Source organism: Folsomia candida, unplaced genomic scaffold (genome assembly GCF_002217175.1).
Source record: "Folsomia candida strain VU population unplaced genomic scaffold, ASM221717v1 Fcan01_Sc019, whole genome shotgun sequence".
In the NCBI taxonomy this organism is placed as follows: Eukaryota; Metazoa; Arthropoda; class Collembola; order Entomobryomorpha; family Isotomidae; genus Folsomia; species Folsomia candida.
The window spans coordinates 2,787,643-2,807,517 of NW_019091211.1; the positions used below are offsets into that span (position 1 = coordinate 2,787,643).

The window sequence follows — 19,875 nt, forward strand, 5'->3', positions numbered from 1 at the left end:
TCTCGGGATTTTAATGTCTCCTACACCCAATTTGTTAATTTATATCGCGACTTTATTATAAATCAAAGGACAAATGCATGAAATATGAATGATTTTCATGATTTAATTAGTTGCCTGATTTAATTAAATAGGTTAGTTTAGATGCTTATAAATTATATATATATGCTACTTGTGTCATGGTGTGTAAACCAATTTGTAATGAATTGATGTCTGTTGACACGTGAATAAAGGATTAACAACAACAACAACAATCATGAGGCACGTTATGTATTTCGTACAGCCGACAGGGTCCGCAAAAGTCCCTTCAACCATGGATACAAAGCTTGTAATATTTCGGATTATTGTTGATACTATAGATGCAGGACAAGTGCAATTTTACAGCGTCAAAGAAACTGTTTATTAGACAAACAATGATAAAAGTTGTCATTGAACCAGAAAGGTTGATGCATCTATATATAATGTTTGGCATAATCTTCATGGTTGCATATTCGTTCGTTTATGGACATTAATGGTGCACGCGTAGTCTGTTGACAATTAAAAAAGATGTATACAAAGATGTGTACAAATTGTTGTTATTATTCTTTTCCGTAAAAAATGGCATGCGAGATATTTTTGCATGATATTATGTTTTTATTACACATAATTTTGTAAACGATTGAAAGATATTCAAAAAATAATTGTCAGCAAAAAATCATTATAAGTAAATGTTTCGCAAGGGGCGGCTGCTACATAGGTGTTAAACATATGTCCTAAGCTTCTTACAATTTTTTGAAATGCCATCCTCAAATTGCTAAAAAGATGCAAGAAATCAAGCACTGATTGTTATAAAGTGCAACATTTAACTTCAAAATTATAAATATCTTAGATAAGCCTTACTTGCAATACACACACAGAGTACCGAGTCAAAATAACCCCCAGGGGGACATTGTCCATGCATTGCGAACCAATAGTACTCAATCCAAAAACACTGATAATACCAGGTTCCAGTTCTGTCGGCACAATTCGAATGGTTTATATAAATATTTTATGTGGAATTATGCTTAAATGTAAAGTAAGCGTAAATAAGTATGAACATACGGGTCAGCAGGATCTGCAAATGGGTTCTCATCCTTACAAACGATTGGTACTGTTGGCCCTTTAAAATATATAGCAATTATTAAACGTTGTTAGCGCCTCTCATGAACAAAACTATTGCAAGAATTTCCTACGCGAGATTATTTACATATTTCTTGCATAATTTTAGAGGAGTGCAAGGAAGAAACGCTATCTAGCCGACAAATCCCTATAATTAGGGGTACTACGCTGGATGAGCAGTTAGATGGTACCTATTTCTTACATTGTCGTGCAGTGCATGGCAAAAAATATCGGTTGTACAGATTCATTACAACAGATAAATTTTTCAAAATTATTTAAAAAACGTGACCCTTACTTTCCACACAGGCAAGCATCTCCTTATCGAAATAACCCCCAGGTGGACATTGCTCATGCGATACCCACCAATAGTACCCCTCCTCAAACCAAAAGCACTGATAATACCAGGTTCCAGTTCTGTCGACAAAATTCGAATGGTGTATATAAATATTTTATGTGGAATTATGCTTATGCTTAAATGTAAGGTTAGTGTAAATAGGTATACACATACGTGTCGGCAGGATCTGCAAATGGGTTCTCATCCTTACAAACGATTGGAACTGTTGGCCCTTTAAAACGTGTGTACCAATTATTTAATGTTTGATTTAATTAGATTTATACCTTTATTCACGTGTTAACAGTTATCAGTTTACAAAACTGATTACTTATGTTAACGCCTCCCATGAAAAAAACGCTTGTAAGAATTTCCTGCATGAAATTATTTACTTCCTGCAGGTATAATATTTTGTAGGAGTGCAAGAGTTGATAGGAACAAGCGCCATCTAGCCGACAAATCCCTATTTATAATTAGGGGTACACTGAATGAGCTTTTAGATGGCACATATTTCTTAGTCTCCTGCAAGAACTCAGTACAAAAAATTTTGAAAAGTTACAGGAAATCAAAAATGGTTGTTGTACATGGTAATGGCATAAGTTCTGTTATAAGATTTCCCGGGTATATTAAGCAGGCAAAACAATTTTATAGAAGGTTGTACTATTTTTTATTGAAATCGCCATGCAATTTACCGTCAGAAACCATGTTTCGAAAACTTTGTGACCCCAGGTGAAAAAATGAGAGATGGGCAAACGTGGCGTGTTGAAATTTTTCAGCAACATTTGAGCGAACAAAAAAATTCGACATTTTCTAATTCCACAATAAAAATCTGGATTGATTGCAAAGTGGTCGACCGTAGCATAAAATGGTGCCGTGACACTGGCAGTGTCGAAGACCGTAGAAGAAGTGGAAGTGAACGGTTAAAAAGGTCACCAAAATTCATGAAGGCGAAAAAAACTGGATTCGCCCGAATCCATGCCGAGCCCCAAGAAAATTTCCCTCGCAAATGAACGGATCAAGTAAAAGTAAGTCCCTGGCCCTTAAGGTAAACCTTAGACTTATGTCTTTAAGATTTGGGAACTACTTGTTAGCTACACGCCAAGTGAAAACAGACCCATCTGAGCCTGGGCGCTGATCATGCGGTACGCGCTTGAAAAATGGAAACCGATATTTTTAAAAAATGTGCCCACCTTTATGGGTGATGCTAAATAAAATAGCAAAAATACCATATTTGCACCCCACCGGTCTAGGCTATTCATAAAAGTTTCAAAAATTTTGATGGGGCCCACCATCCTGTTTTTATGATTTTTCTATTGGACTTAACTTGGATCGGGTCGAAAAAGTGATTTTTCTTAGCAAGGGGATGAAAATTTGTGTCAAGAATTATTTTTCCAAGTTCTCTAGCGAATTGTGGAACCACTGAACTATTACCTATTCAAAAATAGCGACGTAACATTCAGCAAGGGCTCAGGTCCTGTTCATGAGGCCAAGATAGTACTTTGGTGGTTAAATTAAAATCCTCAATTCCTGACTCCATTTCGGATCAAGGAAAAAATTCACTGTTGCCGAACCTAAACCAGCTGGACTATGATACATTATTCAAACTTTAGCTGGATGTATGTATGTGCTAAACCCCACACAAGTTTGGAATTCATAAAAAATTCTGTCGTCAGGATATGGGGCCAATCTTCCCGGGAACGCGTGCGTACTTCGATCAAGTGGTGGGTACCTAGACTCCTGGCTTTTCTGGCCTTATAAGATTGACACTTCAAAAAGTGAATCATGTTTCGTATACAGAATTTCATAGGCTTTTCAGTGATTTAATTAGTTTTTCGAAATTTGATAAACTGGGTTCGCTACAGCGAGTTGCTCTTATAACAGAACTTTAGCGACTACTAGGTACAGGTAAATTATTTAAAACTATTTAAAAAACGTGACCCATACTTTCCAGGCAGATAAGGTGGTCCTTATCGAAATAACCTCCATCTGGACATTGCAGATGAAATACCCCCCAAATGTAGTCCTGCTCAGACCAAAAGCACTGATAATACCAGGTTCCAGTTCTGTCGGCAGAATTTGAGTAGCTTACATCAATATATATAAAATTATGCTTTAGAGTCAACGTAAATCTGTGCCTACGTGTCAGCAGGATCTGGAAATGGTTTCTCATCGTTGCACACAATTGGAGCCAATATGGTGGCGTTAGATTGAACTTCAAGTACTTGAGTTAGAGCTGGATCACGCTTTATGCTGTTTGCCAACGTCTCATAGACGTAAACTGTGGCTAGAAGGAAGGCCTAAATTCGTGATATGAATTTAGAATATTATTATGTACACATATTATTACAATAAATTACAATTTATTTAAACATTTCGAATAGTTTTAACAAATTTTTGTGCAAAAATTTATAAAAACAAAACTTACAAAAACTGCCCTTCTATAAACGTGTGACTCCATCTAACGTATACCAAGTGTAAATATGCTGCTACTGCGTCGTGTCCACCAAACGAATGAAATTAAGCTCGAATTCTGTTCCATTTAAATATTTGCAAAGAGCTATAAAAAGCTTAATGCTCATTTATTGAGGAGCTTTCTGTCGGAATCAGTTCTGACGTACATATGTATGTACTGCCAATGGGGACGCAAACCAGGTTTAGCCCTGATTATTTTTTGGCAACTTGGCTTGAAGGACCAACTCTTAATAAGAACATTTGATGTAACACTTGCGCAGATTCAAAAATTTCAGGAATTAGTGTATTCCGCAAGTTTGCTAGACTTATACCGCAAGGCACATATGTATGTCACTGGAAAATCGAGCGTTTTCGCCACCCTCCAGTGCCCATTAAATACTGAAATTTTCGCCTCCGTGAAAGTGCTGCACTAAATGTGGTTTCTTAAAACCTGGTCTTTCAGACGAAGCTGGTCATAAAATAATCGGGCTGAACATGGCTTGCGCCCCCATTGTCAATTATGAGTTCTTTGGTAACACCTGGGTCTCTTGCAGTGCCTAAGTTGTTTTATGTTTATTGAATTCATACATATTTGTCGGCACTGTTATATTACCTTTGTGGTCTACTCCGTACGTTACTTAAGTGTGACGATCATTGCCCTAATTCAAGTCAAATTCAACAACCCATACAAACATTTGTTGTTGAAAATTGCTTAATCCGCAGATGATTTATATTGTGGGGTGATTGGCGCATTTGATCCATATTCATAAACTTGTCGGATAATTAGCAGAGTCTGGCTATGCATTTGCAACTTTTTCAATAACAATCGGATTCAGTTGAAAGTTTCGGATCTTGCTTCAATTGGTCAGGCACATTTCCCACGAATTGAATTGAATTGAAGGTTTATTATACTGATTTATATGAACAAGTGATCAGGGTTGGCCAAGACAATTTAACAAGATACAAGATATCAGATACAAGATACAAGATATATCTTTTATCTTGTATCTTGTGTAACGGAGTTTATCTTATCTTTTATCTTGTATCTGAACGTTTCGCAAAAGTATTTTGTATCTTGTATCTTGTATCTGGAGAATTTATTTCAACCATATTTTATTTGAAATACTAGTCAAGATACAAGATACTTTTTTTTAGTGAAAAACCGGGAAACTTGCATATTTGGTAGTATTAAAACTTGGAATTATGAAGATTTAAAAACCTCGGATGCAAGGTTCTGTTATATAACGTCGTAATATTTATTTATCCACAGTAAATAAACCCTCGCACGTGGTCAAATTTTGTAATTTTCATTATATTCCTAATTTGTACCACCATTAGAGCAATTACAGATATTCCTAATTTCAACTGAATATACTGGTAAGAATTATTTCAGCTCCATAGAATAATTTAAAAAAATCAGTATGGGTCACCACAGATGAAATCCTCATATTTGTTTATAAATTGTAAACAGAGGGTGAGGACTTGCATTATAAATTACAATGCAAGTTACGAGTCTATACTATCATTATTAACAAGTTACTCGGCTACAATACAAAAAATCAAGTGGTGCTTCGTTATTTCATGTTTTTTGCAAGCTCCGAATAATTTATCTTGTATCTTGAAAAAATTATTTCAAATAAATATCTTGTATCTTGTATCTGGGATCACAGCAGATAAAATCTATCTTGTATCTTGTATCTTGTGTAACTCTAATTATTTGTATTTAGTATCTTGTATCTTAAGGTTTCGTTCAAATATTTTGTATCTTGTATCTTGTATTTTTGAAACAAAGTATCTTGGCCAACCCTGCAAGTGATACACGTAATAATGACCAAGATAATGAAAATAAAATTTTTTCACACATTTCACAGATTTCCAGTTTTTGATGCATATACTTGCCAATATGTTGTTGCGTATTTCGCCGATTTTGCCAATGCATAAATAATTTCGATCATCGAAATGAACAACAGAGCATATGTAAATGTTGATGCAAATGTAAGTAAGTGTTCAAATAAATTAAGTTTCAAGCAATTTAAAAAGAATTGAAAAAATATTTTTTTGTATGTACATTTTTCGGCGATTTGATTACATAAACTAGGGGTGAGCTGGAGCATCATTTTTTGAGATCTAATCCATCCAAATTCATTTCACCCAAAAATTTTAGATCCGATTTATCAAAAAAATCGGATCCGATTCACTCAAATCCAGTTGCAAGGGATTCAGCTGACGACTAGTGTTAGGGGAAAATCTGATTGGACTATGTGTGTGTGTGACATGCAATAAAAGTATGACCCAGTTAGTGCTATTGAGACTATCGGATTGTTAAAAATTACACTTCCCTGTTTTAACGCATTCGGGAGAGACATTGAGTTTAATTAGCATGGAAACCCCGTATCGGGGAAAATGGGCATAGTGACATTTATGCAAATGAGGTGACCCACTTACGTAAGAAGATAGTACATCCACCCTTGCGGTATTCTTATATCACTTTTACAGCTTGATCCACATCGTGACTTGGATGCAGGGCCTACCAGGCCAACCTATGTAAATGTATTGCGTGATCTAAAATTGTATGCCGTAGAGCCATTAACCCAGAAGTAATGAAACTCATAAAAATCATTAATTATCTTCTTTTTTGTAAGATGGCTAGTGGGATTGTTTACTTTTTAGTCAAAATGTAAACATCACGTGACTTGGACTTTCACTCAACAAAGAGCAATGCTGGTGCCTCTCCTTATACTATATAACTCTATGCTTGGATGTGATGATGATGAGTTAATCCGAGCGAAATTGAATGTCCCACAATACGATTTGCGGATTTTTCCAGCCCACGGACCCCAGCCCGTGGGAGTCCAGCCCACCATTTCCAGCCCGTGATTAACTCCAGCCCGTGATTTCCAGCCCACCAACTCCAGCCCTTAATTATCTCCAGCCGTAATTATTTCCAGCCCATAAATATCTCCTGCCCCAATACATAAATGAATATCAAAACGGGGCTTCCAGTATGCTTAGTCTTTGTGCCACCGGTTGTAGGTCGAATTGCATAATTTATTAGGGATAATGCAATATGGTATCTTTTTTTTGACATAAAACAAATTGGTATAATGGTTCATAAGGGATAATTAAAAGAGGGACAATTATACGAAAATCAAACTTACATTTTGAATTAAATTAAAGCTGAAAAACCGAGTCGTCATCAAGGGAGCCACACCCATGTACCCCGTTTTGGGTTATAGTGCAAAAAGCGCAGTCATTATGTACATATGGAGAGAAAATCCAATCGAGCTGAAATTGCTGCTGTTGACCCCTAATAAAGGAATATGAAGTGAAATTGGTAAAATTTTTGTCTTGAGCGACCCTAGCGGGTGACCCATACCGATTTTTATAAATCGTCGTAAGAAGTTGAAATTCGGCAGGGTGATAGTGGATTCTCATGAAATAATATGAATTAAAATATGAACACTCTTAAAAAAATCAATAACCGTTGGTATTGATACGTGACTCTACCGCGTGGTATTGATCCAGTATTGAGTTAATACTACGTGGTAAAAAATTTAATACCAATTAGTATTAAAATTATTACCATAAGGTATAATTTCAATACCGGTTCTATACCAATATGGTATAACCGTTTAATACCAAGGCGGTAGAGTCACGTATCAATACCGTTAGGTTTTTTTCAATACCAAGTTTCTAAGAGTGAAGAAAAAGTAACCAGAGGTACTAACGGGTGACCAACACCGATTTCTAAGAGTTTATACATTCAGCTCAAGTTTAGTATGGAGTCGAAAAATAAATTGCAAATTAGAATATAGGAGGGTTGAATTTCAAAATTTTTGGAAAGAAAATTTTAAGAAACTTGAGTTTTCTAAGAAATCCTGGTTCGAGCTAAGCAAAGCTGTACGGATAGGTTTTTATAAACTGGCTGGAGATATTTATGGGCTGGAAATAATTACGGCTGGAGATAATTAAGGGCTGGAGTTGGTGGGCTGGAAATCACGGGCTGGAGTTAATCACGGGCTGGAAATGGTGGGCTGGACTCCCACGGGCTGGGGTCCGTGGGCTGGAGTCTTCCGCACACCCCACAATACAAGGCAAGCTTCACTTTTTATAATTTGGTTGACGCATCCAGCCATAAAGTAGGTTGGTGGGTTACTCGGTGAATTTCCCTTCTACTCATCAATTTGTTTGGCAATTATGCAATTAAATGTTATGTATTTACTATATTACATACACGCGCTATTGAAAGTGCTGAGCTTGGAGTAAACGATTACAGGGGCAGGATGCATAAGCTCGGTTAAATATATTAATGATTACTGTTACCATAATTTAGTTTATGTAAGTAAGCTAACAAATTCTCTTTCAAGAAATATATTGCAATCATATTTACCGCATTTATTATTCAAATTGCATTAAATTTGCATCAGCAAAACCATATTTATACATATTGGTAGCTTTTAACAAGTCCCTTGCGTGCACAGCTTCCTGACTTTATCAAAATACGACCCTGCAGGACAGGTGTATTCATATACGCGCATTATTCCTCCAATCACGCGGCAGTTTATATACTGCGTGCAGCCGGCAGGGTGAGGAAATGTCCCTTCAACGGTGCATACGAAGGCTGTAGTTCCACTTGAAAGTGGGCCCGTGGTTGCCAAAGAATCATCGACGAGAACAATTGCCAGCATGAAGGCCTAAATTCATTAGATAAATTTTAGTCAATGTAAAATTGTATGGGTTAACTGTAATGCATCACCGAGTAATTTTCTACTAGGTAATTGTAGTATTGTAATATAATAAAATAGTAGTAATTATATTATAACATGATGCATTAAAATAAATTTTTTCATATTTATGCAGGTAAAATTGTGGTGATTTGCTCTCTGCAAATACAGTTAACAGAACAGTGTGCATGTGTACACTCTTAATAACCCGGTGTTAATCATCACCGAACGGTATGCAGATTTATAAAATTAACAACAGCCAGTGATAATTTATCACCATGCGGATAAAATTTTTGACCATGCAGTTAAAACAATATCACCATTAGGTGAAGTCACATATGCAGACCGCAGGATGACAATTAACACAAGGTTGTTGATAGGATATTTAAAAATGTATGTAAGGAAGTGAAAGATGAATGCGAAATTCTAACATATGTACCTAGGTAAATATTTAAATATATTAATGTAAACTTGGAATTCTTAAGTATGCTTACTGAGCAAGCATATTTTTATCAAATGAAAGGTTAGAATTTATTACAATATGGCAAAAAACTTACCAAAAGTGCACTTCTATAAAAATGTGACCCCATCTTGCCAATATATCTGCAGGTAGTCCTTGCCTAGAGTCCACCAAACTGATGAAATTAAACTCGAATCCCGTTGCATTTAAATGATTCCAAGAGTTGTAAAGAGCTTAGCGTTCATTTATTGATGATTTGATTTTGATTTGATTTATTACAATGAGATTCCCCAATTCTTGCTTTGATGAGCTTTTAAATAGTTGGAACGATTTCTGACGTATAAATTTAATTACGAATTCTTAGAAACACTTGAATCTCATAACATGCATATTAGTGTTCTTTACAATGAGGATTATATAACATGCACATTTTCTCCGTATGCATTATCAATTTTGTAGTCTGATCGTCATCGCGACTTGGGTGTGACGATGATGACCTAAATCCGACTGAGATTAAGCATATCACAATAAAATGCGAGTTTGATTTACATATGTATGCTAATCAACATGTTGATTATGCACTTATCCAATATCCATAAATTTTATTCGTGGGGTAAAGGTGCACAAAATTTCTTGGATAATTGCCCAATTAAATGTTATGGATTCGATATACAATTATTGCATCCATACGCTGATGGAAGCACGATAGTTGTATTTGACAGTTTACACCAGCTTTGGGATAAGTTCATTGTTGTATGTATTTATGGCTTGCATAATTTGTCCTGTCTTTGAATGAATACTTAGTATTATTTTAGTAGTGCATTTCTAAGAGTGCATTTTCCATATATAAATAGTTTCTACGTATGTATGTAATTCATATATAGACTTTAATTCGTGGTCTGTAATAAATGACATTGTTTACGACTTATGTAAGACATTCATAAATATTATTTGCAACACAAGGTGTCATAATTTTGCTGTACGTTCGAAAAATGATTGTCAGGTATTAAAACAAAGCTGTTTTCCTGTTATATTTTCATGCTCCCTTTAAAATGAAAGGTAGTCAAGTATTGAGCGGTCGTCAAGCCATAATTTTTTACCTGAAAGAATGCTACATATACATAACGGCCTAATGGATACCTGTCCCATAAAATTGTTACGGAATGTGTTATCATCAGAGGCCCGTGTTAAGCAATTTTAATAACCGTCCGTTTCAGCAAAGTACTAAAATTACGGGCCAGACAGGCCACTGTGCGTGCATATTTTTGTATCTGCAATGACGCATTTAAAATCTCTTTAATTTGGTTGCACTCTCAAAAATATTGAAAAGTTAATGCATCCTCAATTCTATATTTCTTACAGATATATTTATTAAGTAAGATATATAAAATCAAAAGTAACGTTAGCTGGGAAAAGAGAAAAGTTTCGTCTGGATTTATTTTGACATTAGTAATGTGCACTGTTAGAAATCTGGTACTGATTTCTCTGTATTAAAGTTGCTACCTCTTGGTATTAAAAATATAGCGGTCCGTAAGATTATGAGAGGGATATGGTATAATTTAAATACCGAGCTTTCGCTACTTGAAGTCACTTATCACTACGACTTTGGTAGAACCGTATATGTACATATGCATGAACAGAGGTTGATAAATACTATGATTTCTTTGAGTGCAGAATTCAGACTGTATTTACTTTTCAAAAAGGGTAACATTATTTTTAAGTGTGTGCTTTCTTCTTATTTAAGCTCTGCTTTTTGTACGAGGTAGGCGAGAACTTTCTTTCCTACTCCATACCAAAGATCTCACTTTAGTGCTATAACTTTAAAAAATGGATAATTTCCTGAGAAGACTTGCCTGCCCGTTTTCACACTCTGAAACTTCATACATCCCAATTATGACCTGGATCATTGAGAGGTCTTTAAGGTCATTTTCAATTCCGTTAACTTCAGAAATTGGAAAGAGTGAGTACGACACGAATTTCTTTCCCATGAAGAAAATCAAACACTGGGTTGTCTATTTTTGCACTATTTTCATCTGGCTGGCTATCAATGTCCTGTTTGCGTTCTGGTTTTACAAAAATATTTACAATTCAAACGGAACCAAAACCCTGCCCGTTTGGCAGAAAGTGATTGCGTTCTATTTTCTCACCGCGTACGTTATGATATTTTGTATGCAGATTTGTCTCCATTTTCGAAAAGGGGAATTTCTGCAAGTGCTGAAAACTTGTGTTTGGATTGAGAAGAAATGCATTGACAGGGGTAAGACTACTCTTAGAAATCTGATATAATCTCGCAGACATTGCTTTCTACGTTATTAAATCTGCGACCGATTGGTATCAAAACTATTTATGTAAATTCGCCGTATCGTAACAATTGTCCACCGACATGGTAAAACTTTAACACCGAGTTATTACTACGCCGCGTTTTACTTGTTAATATCATTTTAGTAGAAACATATATGAATACCGCTTGGTGAGATTGTAATAAACTCTTAGAAATGGGGTCACGATTATAATCAAAAAGTAAACGTATCTGACTCTATCGCCGTGGTTACAAATTTATCATCGAGTGGTTACAATTGTTACCGACTATGTAATTATGAAGTTTCACCAGTTTGGTACTAAATTGTCACCAGAGCTAATAAAATTATAACCAGTTAGTGACAAATTCATTACCACGGCGGTAGAGTCACCACATACGTTTACTTTTTGGTTATAATCCTAACCCCATTTCTAAGGGTGTACATACATATTTATGTAGGTATGCGATTTTCAATTGAATACTGAATTTTGTTAAATTCAGGGGCATCAAACTATAGAGAAATCGGCATCCTTGCTAATCTCGATGCAACGAAAATGGCACTAATAGTAGTTCCCATACTCATGACGGGGCTAGGAGCAGTGCGACCTTGCATGCCCCCTCTCAATCGCAAACACCTTCCTTCTCGACTGCAGAAATGGATGGAATGACCAAAGAGCTGGTTTTTGGATATGTCTCATTAATGCATGGCTTTGTACAGGGGTACGTCTGGTATTCTATGGTGGCTGTGTTTGTTACAGTGGTTAGCAGAGTCCTACTTTACCCTGCCGTCATGGTAGAACTGTGGATCAAAGTGTTAGAAAGGTGAGATTTTCTGCCAAATGCAGGACTTGACTTATCGCCAAAATCAACTCGTTTTTTATTCATTGCTCGTCCCTGGAAATTTACTTAAAACTTCTGGACGGCAAATCCGTAGTAATAATCGGTATAAGTTAATACGTAGATCGGCTATTTAATTAAGATAAGTCTTGCTAGATGAGTTTTTGTTCTTCTGAAGGATTCTTCGTTGAGACCTTTTCTGCAAAAAAAACTGCATAACCTGCATTGCATATTTCTTTAAATTAAATAGGTACAACCTGGTCTAGAGACTTGTCGTTCAGAATTTTCACATAAGTTCCAAGTGGCAGGAAATGTTTACAAATATGCTGATTGACGCTTTTAGCGAAACGTCATCGACTCCTATAACTTACTAAATGTTTAATTTCTAAACATCTTTGTATAGGTATTAAAATTATTAAATGAAAAATTGCTTAGGAAACTGTATCATTCCGACTTTGAATTTACAAAAAGTCACGGATTAACGGATTTCCGTGTCGCACAAGTATTTCAAAACTTGACCAACTCCGTCATGAGGAAACCTTTGGTGAACCTCGTCGTCTTGAAGGTCATCATTTCCCAGACAATTTCCCTCTACGTTATCATAGCATCTCTGGAAAACATCAGTTTTGGCGTGGCATCATTCTTCTTCTTGATTGGACTAGATTTCTTTTTGATAATCCATGTAACTCTGCATTCTCAGAGTAAGCCGTACGTCGTGTCGGTCAAGTTCTTTGAGAACATGAAAACCTTGAGGTTGAAGAGTGCCTGGTTTAAGAAGTTTTTAAAGTCGTGTCCCCCACTGAAGGTGGGGATGGGAGAGGGGAAATTTTTTGATGAGCTGACATCATTCATTATTTGGCAGTTTTGTGTGGACCGGTTGATCAATATGTTGCTATTAGAGAAATAAATTGTTGGAAGTGATGAAGGAAGTTATATAGATTAACACTTTTAGATATTTAGTATCCTGAAAAAAATCTAGTATAAAATCATATCGTTTGTTATTTCGTGCTGGTATTTACGTAGTAATAACTTTGAGCCAGACGCTGTATCTTTTTACTTATGTATGTATGTGTGCTGTAGGGTGGCCCGACAAATGTGCAAAGACAAATGTGCAAACGACAAATGTGCAAAGACATTTGTGCAAACGATAAATGTGCAACCTGACAAATGTGCAGCCCGATAAATGTGCAAACGATAAATGTGCAACCGATAAATATGCAGGAATTTTTCCAACAAATGGTGCAATATATCTTGATATAATTTAAACATAAAATCAAATTACATCTCCTCAAAAACTAAAATTTGAAACATTAATTTTGTGGTGGCATCCCGTATGATGTCTGTTGAAGCTGTAGATCTTATATTGAGCAGTATTAATTTATTGTTAACTTAATATTTTACTAAATTATATTTTTATGGTGCATAAATTTCCTGGTACATACATCTTCGTGAATTCGTGAATTTTAGTCTATCGTATAGGCTGGAATTATGTACATATAAAAATTCTAAATTTCAATGAAATAATTCGGGATTTACTTATTTGCTGTTATTTTAAATTCTGTCCCCGCGGGGTGTCCCTAACTAAAGTTTAATTGTCACTAGCTAAATTTAGCATTACAGTGATTCGGCACGGGAATTTTATTATAAAATTGACAGGGGTCAACCCCGTTATAATGATGATTAGTAATATTTAATAAGTATAAAATCTGCCTTATAAGATCTCCAGCTTCATAAGCTTCACCACAAAATTAATGTTTCAGAATTCTTAGTTTTTTGATAAGATGTAATTTGATTTGAAGTGTAAATTATATCAAGATATATTGCACTATTTGTTGGAAAAATTCCTGCACATCTATCGGTTGCACAATGATTCATTACTACCTTATTTTGAGTGTATGTACATATGTACGTCTAGATAAATAGTGACTAATATGTAAGAAATAGTCACGACATGACGGGGGATAAGTAAATGTTTAATTAAATACATATGTACTAGGGTTGCCGCGGGTAGCGAAAATGCTACCCGTTACCCGACCCGCTACCCGCAGCACAACTACCCGTACCCGCTACCCGTTATGAGAATTAAGTTAAAAGCTAACCAAACTTCAGAATAAATTCGATTTAATTAATTATTTGCTCACTTGGGTTGATATGTAGTTTGAGATAATGCTATACGCAAGTAATGCATGCCATAGTTTGTTTTGGGAATGTCACTAGTTGTTTCTGAAACCAAACTTTTTGACTTGCAATGGAACGTTTTTCAAACTACATCGGGATTTCTTAACGAATTATATAAAAAAATCAAGCCAAAAATTAGGAATTATCAGTTATCTCTTCCTTAACGCAAGCTTCCATGACGCGCCGCCTACGTCATAACAGTGACGTCACAACCCTACATTTTTAATTAAATCTCAGCAACTAGGACGAATTTCGAAATTCTGGTCGACGATATTGTAGACCATCCCGTTGTCGTTGTACTCGAGCCGACATCAAACATTTTGGTAGCTTGAGAATGGCTGGATGCCACAAATAGTGTAAATTCCATAAGAACACATGCTAATCATCAGGCAAAATTGGCTTATCCATATCGATCAATTTTAAATGCATATTTTTGAGCAGCTAATTATCAACAATAGCGGCCCGGTGTACCATGCAAATTCTAACCGCCTTCGGGTAGCAGTTGGCTGTCGATTTCGGCCGCAAGTATATTTTGCACCCATGGCCGAAGCGGCCTAGAAGCCACACCGGAAAGCGGTCCGTAGTCGGGACCCTACTTTTAACCGTAACTTAGCCTCCGCAACCCCGACTTTCTGCCACCTTTTGTCCGCGTCTCAGCCACCGCTTACCCGAATAATTTCAGAAATGATTTTAATTTCTACTTTTTTTAAAATATTAATTTATTGAATGCATTAAGGGTATACATACATACATTTCATTACAAGGAAACAAAATACATTTGCATAAAATATCTGACAATGAAAATTTTAATCTAATTTCTTGTGATTCATTGCCAACCATAAATATTCCTATCTTACTGCTTTCAAATGGATAGTGCTCTAAGTTTCGTTTAACATTAAACTTGCGACAAAGTACACAGTATTCATTATTATTATTCTGTAGAATTTTGTAAACAATGACTATTTCTCCAGATTTCAAAGCTAAACAATTATCACTATTTTTTTCCGAAAATGTCATCATAACCGGAGTAGGACTGTCAACTATTTCAAGTCTTTCCATTTCTAAAATCCTGTTAGAAACTTGGGTCAAATAATTATTATTCGACCGTTTCATTTTCTTAATTTTTTGCATAAAACTTTCAAATGGGAAAGCACTTACATTGTCTAAGGCACCAAAATTAAGTGCATCATCGCATAAATGGAGTAACCCATGTACATTGAAAACACAAAATTCCAATCCATAAATTTGTTTTCCCTGTTCTATAAATCTAACAAGAAGAGAATGAGCAAAATGATTCCACTCTTTGTCATCAGCCTTTTTAGACAAAAGTATGAACATTGCGCAATGTAGCAGTAAAAAATGCTTAAAATAACGAAGGGGGATAATAGTTAAAAATGCTGGGTAAAATGTATAAAGCATTATAGTCCTAAACTCTGTTGCCTTGAAATTGTCAATCTCCGCCAGAACTCTGGGGCGGCGTTGAAAATGTTTTGGTAAATACGCTTTGAAACTAAGAAAATTTGCTGAAATACGGTTTATAATATTCTGGGATAATTTATGCGGACAATTACTTCCCTTTGTCCAAAGACGCAACAATTTTCTAACTACTCCAAGACAAACTAAATGCATGTAGTCAAGTGGCATCTGGGTAACTAACCCTACATCAAGTTTTGTAAGACTACAAGTGCCGGTGTGATGTTTTGCGTCAGTCTGATTATTAAAATCTTCATCCGTCCTCTTAGAAATATCTGTTTCTAAGTAAACTACACGACCTATCCATGTGCCGGATTGATTGCATTTGTCGCAACCATAATATCCATTAAAAGATTTTACATTTTTTAACAAATTTCGTGCGGGGGTATCTGCAATAAAGCAACTAACCCTGATATCAAATAAAATGTTATTTATCAGTAAGCCATTTTTCTCAATCGCTACCATATCATCTATGAAAGTGTCAAGGAAATCTAAATTCTGGGGCTTGCAATTGCCATAAAATAATCCAATTACGAATACTGACAGATTAATCTGATCTACTTTTCCCAAAATTGGCCAGAATTCATGCTTACTGCTACGTGAAAGAGGAATGCCATCTATTCCAATTGATAACGTGAGTATTGGATTTTTGCACTTTGTTTTTATCGTGGCTAGCATACTACAGTTCCAGTTAGAAATGCTGCTTAGATCTTGCAGGCGTCTAACAATGTTCTGTTCTATTCCAAAATAAACAAAACTGCCTCCACTGATTTGTATCACATTTAGTTGCCTTGGAGTATTGCGCAATGTTCTAGGGTCAGAAGGCAAGTTAGGAAAATGTGGCTTAAGAATATGTAACAAATCTTTAAGAGCCAGATGACCTATATTATGATGAGCAGACCATTCCACCAGGGCTTGTCTGCTAATTTCCATTGCAGTAACTTCCCTGTCATTGCTATCATTACTTAACTCTAAAATATTTTCAGTCTCATCGGTCAAAACAACGTTTTGCGTATCCTGCTCATCCTCACTTGAAGTAACTAAATTTAATGCTGAACTACTCACACCAATATCAACTATACTACTCTGTATATCAAAATCTAAATTATTATGCGTTACATTTGTATCAACATCTTGTGATCTAATTTGTTGAATGAGTTCTTCAACTTTCTTTACTCGCTTTCTCCTATTTGTCCATCTTGAATATCCGGACATTGCTGACGACGACGCTGCCTCCCTCCGCCTCGGTCACTAGCGTTCTTCAACCAGGATTTGATGCGTTCGTCGATGTCACTATTTGTAGCTTTTGCTGTGGAGGAATTTTTCCTCACCGACTCTGCAAAAATAAATAATTTCTTATAAACCTTTGTCGTAATCTACATCTTCTATTGAAATTAAACAAATATTACCATATACAGCTCCGAGCACTTTAGTATTTTGTAGACCAAGCTCAGAGCACTTTCCCCGTCCAGTTAAACAAAACTTTTTGGCCAACTCATTGGTAAGTGTGGCCTTTAAGATTCGTCCCGTCACGGATTTCAGGTCCTTTCCCCCTAAAATTTCTAAATGTTGAACCTTTAATGAAAGTAAACAGTTATCTTTAGGCAATGAGGTAACCAGAAGTTATTTGACTGATTTACACATACAATCTTTACAAAATTGCTGTCTGTTTGCAACCACGCCTCTAATTCTCGAAAACCATCGGGTGCTGAGAGTGGTAACTGTGGCGCTCCACTTAGCGTGGGGAGGGGTTGACCTTGAATGTTGGTCCTGCTCAGTAGCTCTGCAAGGCTGTCGCTAACTAGGACCAGCCGGTCAATCACGCGTTCCTGAAACCCTATAAAATATTATTAATCAATGAACAATATTAGTGGTTTGTGACAAATAAAATATGTGCCAAATGTGCCAAATGAAATAATTTTTACGTCTGGTTTCAGCTTGAAATTCTTCAAACTGGTGTTTTAGCGTCCCCACATCACAGTTGCAGGACTCTTGTTGTGAGACGAAAACCGTCACTGGAATTGGTGTGGAACCCGACACTAAGTTTAACTCATTGTCTATCAAATTTTAAATAATTTAGAATAAATCATGTAGATTTGTAAAATTGTAAATTAGCATACAGTTATTTTCTAAATTTTTCGAGGTATCGAGTTGAAATTCTCCACCTTCCTGCTCTTCAACAGTGTGATCGATGTCCTTTTCTAAAAAGTAATGAAAAAATCAATCTTGAGCAAATTCAGATTTTCTAGACTAAGAGTTACCTGAATTATCTTTATTTCCGGCGGAAATTATATCTTCATTCAGCATGAAATAGGAGGAGCTGGGAAAAGTGAAATAATTACAAGGTTTTTCTGTATCTGAGTCACTATCAGATAATTGTGAGAGCGGTGGTTCCGGTATTGATGTCTTCGTAACCCTGCTGGGTGTCTTCTTTTTTTTCATCAATTTAAGTCCGCCAGTGCCTTGATTTTTGACAATATTGGCTCGCCTCCTCCTTTGTGAGTGATCCTCGGCGTCTGTTGATTCGACGACAGAGTCTTCCTCAGCTTTATTGCAAATTCCACGGGCCTTAATATACGAATCTGCAGCAATAATAATAATCAATAATATTAAGCATAATCGAAATACATATTTAAATAGATAACAGAATAAAACAAGTCAGGAACTAAAAAGTACTTACCACAATTTTGTAGCACTCGACATTTATATTGGAACCAACCAGAGTCAGGCTGGGTGTGGTCCTGAACAAATTTTCTTATCCTTGGCCCTGAAACGGGTGGCCACTTACAGATTGATTTTGAGTTATCAATCCACGTTGATGAAACTACTTCCACCGACTGTTCCTCAGTAAACTCCACAACAGCAAAAGACTTAATTGTTTGTGACATGAGTACTTCTCGAATTATTTTAATGTTTAAATAGATGGGAAATAATTATTTAATTATTCACTCTGCAGCTGATGGTAATGTGGGAAATGTGGGAGAAGGAAGATGAAGGGGAAAGAAATGAGAAGCAGGCAACTCTATCTGGTGGTGTGCTCTGTACATAAATCGAGCATGGAGAAGTTGGCCCACCACTTTCTGGCCGACATCGGGCCGCTGAGAAATTTTTCATACAACTTTTCTAGAGTTCGATAAGAAGGCGGCTAGAAATCGGATTGAACTGCGAAATCCGACTCTTGCTAGAACCGAACCCGAAATCGGGAATTTGTCGGACAAGGGATGTAAATTCGGCCGAACATAAACCGATTTTACTCTTTCTACCCGCTTTCTAGCCGATTTCTCTGGTACATCGGGGGTGTACAGAATTTCGAAATTCGATTTCTAAGTCACGAAAAATTAGTTTGAAATTTATTAATATTGCTGTGTATTTATGTATGTAAACGTATGGGAAATCTTGCGATGAGTCCGTGGATCCGCGATTACATTACCCGAATGAGCCGAATTATCCTATTATTTTACACCAGTTATTTTTATTTTGGCGTTCAAATTATACGAAATCATACGAAATTGAATAATTTGAACGCCAAAATAAAAATAACTGGTGTAAAATAATAGGATAATTCGGCTAATGTAATTCAAAGTCCAGAGGGGGTGCAAATTTCGCGCAGTTTAAATTACTCAATGATTTTTTGAGACGACCACGTCATGGAGGCTAGCCTTAAATAGCCCGTTTAAAGACAGCTATTAGGGGCAGAGTTCAAGGACCACCATGGTTTTCGTCCAGTGGAGGAAAAAGTTGCTGAACATTTACTTAAAAATAGAACTTAGCCGCCAATATTTTCTTTAAAGTGGACATTCCACGGAAAGTATCACGCGATTCTTAATTTTTGGCTTGACTTTTAAATACTTATACTCGCTAGACAATCTTGGTGTAGCTTGAAAGAAGGTTCAATCTATAGTTTGATTTTTTTAAATTTAGATTTAAATGAAGTTTTAATTGCAAAATCGTCTATAAATAACATTTTTGCTTCCAATCGGATTCAAGT

General features: G+C 36.0%; 1 protein-coding gene across 1 annotated transcript; it reads right to left on the bottom strand.

The window, feature by feature from the left end:
• Positions 1 to 578: 578 nt before the first annotated feature.
• On the bottom strand, positions 579 to 3,975 carry LOC110857760. The gene is made up of 8 exons (XM_022106372.2): positions 3,891 to 3,975; positions 3,605 to 3,762; positions 3,410 to 3,528; positions 1,643 to 1,700; positions 1,430 to 1,548; positions 1,078 to 1,135; positions 877 to 989; positions 579 to 790 (listed from the first exon to the last, which is right to left on the bottom strand). Exons 1-8 carry the CDS (start codon positions 3,921 to 3,923, stop codon positions 783 to 785), a joined length of 666 nt encoding a protein of 221 aa, XP_021962064.1. The 5' UTR covers positions 3,924 to 3,975; the 3' UTR covers positions 579 to 782.
• Positions 3,976 to 19,875: the final 15,900 nt, after the last annotated feature.

Coding starts and splice junctions, on each gene's coding strand:
- LOC110857760 (XM_022106372.2), bottom strand. CDS start 3,923: ATGGAGTCACACGTTTATAGAAGGGCAGTTTTT. Junction 1,701..3,409: donor CCACCTTATCTGCCTGGAAA/GTATGGGTCACG, acceptor CACGTTTTAAAG/GGCCAACAGTTCCAATCGTT. Junction 990..1,077: donor TTTGCAGATCCTGCTGACCC/GTATGTTCATAC, acceptor TTGTGCCGACAG/AACTGGAACCTGGTATTATC.